Below are 6,000 nucleotides of genomic sequence, written 5' to 3'. Positions count from 1 at the left end.
TCTCGGAACTTCACCAACAATTTGCAAAAGAAATGCGTGATAAAAAATTTTCTTGGCATTTTCCCAGAAAAAGGTTCTTTCTTGATTTCTTTGTAAAAGAGATGCAAATCCATCAATTTGTCTTAGAGATCAAATTGCTTCAATGGAGAACCAAATCTTGGAACATTCCCACTATATATATTACATGGTTTTATTTTACCACTAGGATAAGATTAGAGAGAGGAAATTAATGATATTAAATATTTTATCATATAATTTTTATTTATTAGAAGGTTTAATGAGTCGAAATAACACGATAGTCTATATAGTAGAGGTAATCCTTCCCTTAACTCTTATGGTCAAGAGGACCCGAACTCGAGATTTTCTACTTCTCACACTAGTGAAACGATAAATCAGACCATATTTAATTGGCAAAAGAGATAGTCTATATAATAGAGGTAATCATTCCCTTAATTCTTATTGTCGAGAGGACCCGAACTCGAGATCTTCTACTTCTCACACTAGTAAAAAGATAAATTAGACTGTATTTAATTGGCAAAAGATAAGGATAAATTTAAAAAGAATAGATAAAAAAAAGAATGGAATGAGTGCAATTAGAATGATAATTTTATAGATTAACTTTAATTTTGTTCTAAAGCATTACATCCAAGTTGAAAATGTATTGGACATCTCAAATCTTTCCCAAAAAGGCCATTAAGAAAAGATAATACCAAACCTCAAAAATAGTAATTAATTAAAATAAAATGCTAGCTATAAGAAATGGCTCACAACCTACAAAAACATCATCTTGATAAGACATTCTCATTCCCATCCACATCACCCTCACATAGTAAATTCTTTTTTCTTTTTTTTTTTTTTTATTGCAATATATATGATTTTAAAATATAAATCCAAGAGCAAGGGATTATATTCATGGTACAAGTATATATTAAAAAGCAATATTCTTCTAGTGAATAGTTACTACTCAAGAAGTCACAAAGTATATATTTGCTTCTCTATGGGAAGAAGGAATATAGGCTGATCTGTCTATATATGGGAGTGCAAGTGCTATTCTTCTTGAAAGAATATATTCATTATGTTCCAAAATATAAATCGTTTAAGATTTTTACACGGATATTAAGAAAATAATTAATTCTTTTAAATTATAACAAAATCAAAATAATTTAATTAGATTATCCTTTATCTCAAAACTAAAAATAAACTTATGAAGATATTTATTGTATTTAATATAAATAAGACTAATATTGAAAAATATAATTTATAACTTTTTAAAAATACTCAAATCAACTTATATATTGAGACGAAATAATCAATTTAAAAGAAGAATTAGAGAAACATATGAAAATTAAAATTTCCACATTCCTTCACTTAAAAGGTTTGATTTAATTAAATTGAAGGGAAAGCAACATTCTTGATTTTCTTGTTGAAATCTTGAAGTGGGAAAATTTTGCTTTAAGATGGAAAATTTTTGTGATGTTAAATTCATCCAATAAACCAATATGGGTAGGAAAAATGCCATTATACTTTGTTTTCTGAATCTTAATAATGATAAATTGATTAGGACTAAGTATTTCTTTATCAATGAGATGGAAATATTTTCTTGAATTGGTGAATGAACTATATATGTGCTTTTCTTCTTTTTTTGACTTTCTTTGGTCCACATTCAAAGAGTTGATCCAATTAAAATTACCACAAACATTCTTTGGAGTAAAGGAACAAAGAATAATTAAGAAGAACAAGATTAAAAATCTATAATTTCAATTATTTAAGAAAATATTTATTAATGATGGAATCATTCTAGGCTAGGAAAAAATTGTTTCTTGTTGAAATTATCTTCAACTATTTATCTTGAATTATTCCACTTGACAAAAATAATCATTATATTAAGTGGTAAATGGGTTCACTTTGCTTTATTGATTATAATTTTTTACTTATAATTATATAGTTAGGCGGCAAAAAGAAATATTATTGAATTTTAAATTTTTACTTTAATTAAGATTTATATTGAATTAAATATATATAAAAAAAATTTAATAGAATATGTGAATATGGGATGTGACAAGTGTTCTTGTTCCTCAAAAGAGACTTGTCATGGTTTTGCTTAATCATGTATCCATTTGGACAGTCTTATGAATATTTGAAGCATAAAATGAAAGATGGAATAATAAAAATAAAAAAAAATCCGAATGGACTAACTCGGTGGTAAAAAGCACTTGCAGGATTGATTATTATAGCTTAGATCATGAGTTCTACATCTGCAACGCAAACTTTCTCCGACTAGCCCCTTTGTCTCTAAAGGGATTAGTCAGATTTACTTTGAACCGTTATAACAGATACAGACTTGAATACTTCGATCGCGCAAGTATAAAAAAAGCAATAAAAAAACATTCCTTTTTATTCAAACTTCCCTTTCACCTTTAGCAAGTAGTTGGTCCTTTCCTTTGATTCTAAACCCATCAACAAGCCAAATCCTGGATTCAAAGATGCATTATTATGGTGGCTTGAAAAAGAGAAAAATTATCATTAAAGAGAGATCAGAAAATTGCCAAGTTGCTATGAAGCTAAGTTATGAATATGAAAGATGTAATATGGACATATAGCATATGCCCATTCAGTTGGCTTTGATTGTGGCAATATGCTGGCAATAATGGAATAAAAGAAAGAAAATTTTAAAGAATCCAATTTTGTTCTGCTAAATTTTCTGCCACTTGGCACAAAGTTTAAGGGGTTATTTACTTGTAAAAAATTAAAACAGCTTTTTTTTTAAAAAAGTTTTCTACGAAAACCGGAATATCCAATTTTTTGTTAAAGTCAGTCAGTTTTCTATTCAAAATTTAAAAATTTTTTTTACAAATTTTTCGTGTATGAAATTTAGGATTCCCCCATAATTGTTTAAAAAAGTGTTTTTTTTTTTTTTTTTTTTAACCTAAGTTGGAATAGTAAGTTTCCCTCATAATAGTATGTTCTGGCAAGAAAAATAAAACAAAAAAAAAAAAATTCAAAATTGAAATGGGGTCTTGAGGCTATTGAAGCTTCTATCATGAAAAGAAGAAAAGATAATGATGAATTGATGATAAAAAAAAAAAAAAAAAAAAAAAAGAAATTTTCTAAATCATATGGACATGGCATTTTCACATGAATCACAATCACAAAACAGTACACAATTCACAAATTGATATGACACGTTTGTCCAAATCACAATATCCTCTTCTCTCGTCATTCATATGTATGCTCTCAATGATCACTAATGATGGTGTTGAATGATTCTCGAGTTGGTTTTTACTATTAGCCGCAAGTCCAAGAAATGGATCAATGTGCTTTCATATTCCAAAGTCCAATAATTTCATATGACTCTAAAACTATTTATCTAATGAAGTTATGCAACTTTACCAAACAAAGTCCTTACATACGACTCTCTAACTTCTAGTACCCTATTTCCTAAGCCGTTGGGGTTGGAGGGGAAATTGCATTGGTCAAGTTCTAAGGCTTTCCTATTTTCATACATGTAATGATGCTCTTTAATGGGTTGTCTTTGAAATTTTGGTCATATGATTAGAGTATGTAATAAGTTTTTTTTTTTTTTTTTTTTTTTTTTTTTTTTTTTTTATCATCAAGAGTTTCCTCCCACCTTTCGGTTAGATAGATGAATGGAGAAATGATAATGTTTAAAAGCTTTTTTTAAGATGTTAACTCCACGACTCGATTATGCGATCACTAAGGTGAAATCTAGTGCACTTTAACTATTGCACCAAGCTATCTTAGATTACAGACTGCGTTCGATAACAACTTCTTAGATAGCTTTTAGCGTTTTGACTGATTATTTTTTTATAATATTTAGTAATATATCGCTTGAACTCGTTTTTAAAGATTAATGTAATGTTTTATAAAAAATTAACCTATGTAACATTTAACTTTTAGTGTTTTATGAAAAATTACTGAAACGGCTATAAGCTATCAAAACAGCTAATTTCAACCGACTGAACCATATTCATTTTATTGATTGCTCTATCATATGGAAGCTTCTGCTTCTAGCTCAGTAAATAGTGGTAATGTCAATTCCATCTCTATGCTTATCTCACAGAAATTTGGAAATCTTGACTGAGAAAAGGTCTTGTTGACATTATTTTGGTTTTGAATTTTTTTGATTTTTTCTGTCCATACCCATTGTGTCATTCCTTTCACATCCTTTTCTTACGCAGATGTACACATAGGTGCCATCCACTATGTTATTTTAATATGTGAAAAGACAGTATTGGCCTTTGTTTTGGTTAATTTATCTCCCACGTGCTAATTCAATCTAATTTGCTTAATAATCAAGTGTTTATCTAATATAAAAAACCATGAATCAAAAATAATTAATATACTCATATTTTTTTAAGAATTGTTAATATATTAAATAAAAATGAATAGTTTTAAAATGAAGAAATTGTAATTTTTTCATATAATATTTCCTAAGTTTCACTTGTAATTATATGGTGAATTAATTCAAATTTAATTAATCAATATTCATACAAATATTTAAGATATATTTTTTATTTATGGCTTGATTTTCTTTTTATAGAAACTAACAAAATTTTATTTTAGTTTTAATCGAATGAATTAGAACTCAAGACTTGATATTTAAAATAATTTTATTAATCATGAGAATGATTTTATTATTCTTCGATATTTCACATGCTTATTCTACGTAATAACAAACTAATACAAATAAAACTAACTAATTGGGATTGATCTTCCGAGCACCGCGGGCAGGCGGGCGGGCGGCGGCGTTGATTGCCATTTTCATATTACTTTGACAATTGTCAGGATTACTTGATATGAAATAATTTGGTCCAAAACGAAGCTGGATTTTATCGTATCCTGATTCATATACGGTAGCGTTTGGTGTAACTGTGCACGTTTCAAATCCTTTTCTATCCACCACAACCACATCAGTGTCCTGATAATCGTACTTGAACACTGCAATATAGCAAGTTATTTAATTAGTTTAAATCTGAAATTCAAAGGCTATGGCTCCGTTTGTTTTCGGGGAAAATCCAGATTTTCCAATGTTTGAAACAAAGGAAAAATTATCATATTTTTTTATTTTTAAAAGAGTAAAATATTTTTTAATACTGTCGATAAAAATTATAATAATCTTATAAATACACGTTTATTAGGGCCGGAGAAGAGGACCACCTCAAGAAATTTTCTTTTAAAAAATTTTTTTTATAAACAATTACATTTTGATCCTTAAAATATAAGAAAAATTATATTTGTCCTTCTAAAATAATTGTCCTAGCTCCGCCCTGCTAGTCACCATTATCGATCACCTCTACTCAAGTCTAGCCACCATTATCTATCAGCCCTGTTCACGTCTTATAAATTAAAGGCTTTAATATGTTTAATTAATTTTTAATACTGCAAAAATGAGTTATTTAAAAATATATATTTTTCAAAAATAAATTATTTATTGAAAACTATCGGAGCAATATTGCTATCAAAATTTATACATACCAAGTATATCACCAGCATAAAATTTTTTTCCTTTAGCCCAAGCTTCCATACTTATAGTAATTGACCAACCGTAGCCATCTCCAACAGTATAGGTAGCCGGAGGCTTCGCCCCATGGCTGCTCTTGCAATGAAGCACCAAGATTGCCATCAGCATCAAAATAGCAAGAATTACTCCTTCTCTTGCCATAGCCAAACTTGTTTTTATCATATTTTGGTATTTGGTACTATATATATCTATATATATATATATAAGAAGGCGGAAAAAGTTACCTAGACGGGTCCATAGTTTTACTTATGGATTAAACCAATAAATGGTATTTCTGACCATAAATGGGATCGTAAATCCGGTGTAGATAAATAATTTCTATTGAAGAGTATTAGATAAAAACAAATTAAATATTTGAAATTAAAGAAAGAATATTTGGTCATCACTATTTTGGAATTGTTTTTATATTTTGGTATTTAAAGAAAGAATCTTGTATTTCCATCAATGGAAATAAAGAG

The 6,000-nt window shown here is 28.2% G+C and overlaps 1 protein-coding gene across 1 annotated transcript; it reads right to left on the bottom strand.

Annotated features, from left to right (window-relative positions):
• Positions 1–4,613: 4,613 nt before the first annotated feature.
• ENODL22 (early nodulin-like protein 22) lies at positions 4,614–5,695 on the bottom strand. The gene is made up of 2 exons (XM_012210209.2): positions 5,497–5,695; positions 4,614–4,959 (listed from the first exon to the last, which is right to left on the bottom strand). The coding sequence occupies exons 1-2, from the start codon at positions 5,681–5,683 to the stop codon at positions 4,718–4,720; spliced, it is 429 nt and encodes a 142-aa protein (XP_012065599.1). The 5' UTR covers positions 5,684–5,695; the 3' UTR covers positions 4,614–4,717.
• Between the last annotated feature and the right edge of the window lie 305 nt (positions 5,696–6,000).

This window comes from Jatropha curcas, chromosome 6, assembly GCF_041381405.1.
Source record: "Jatropha curcas cultivar XTBG-Jc1 chromosome 6, XTBG_Jcur_1.0, whole genome shotgun sequence".
NCBI lineage: Eukaryota > Viridiplantae > Streptophyta > Magnoliopsida > Malpighiales > Euphorbiaceae > Jatropha > Jatropha curcas.
This window is presented reverse-complemented; position numbering and strand designations above follow the sequence as displayed.

Excerpts from the sequence above, each read along its gene's own strand:
- ENODL22 (XM_012210209.2), bottom strand. The coding sequence starts at position 5,683 with ATGGCAAGAGAAGGAGTAATTCTTGCTATTTTGATGCTGATGGCAATC. Across the intron at positions 4,960-5,496 it reads TTATGCTGGTGATATACTTG|TGTTCAAGTACGATTATCAG; the intron begins GTATGTATAAAT and ends GCTATATTGCAG.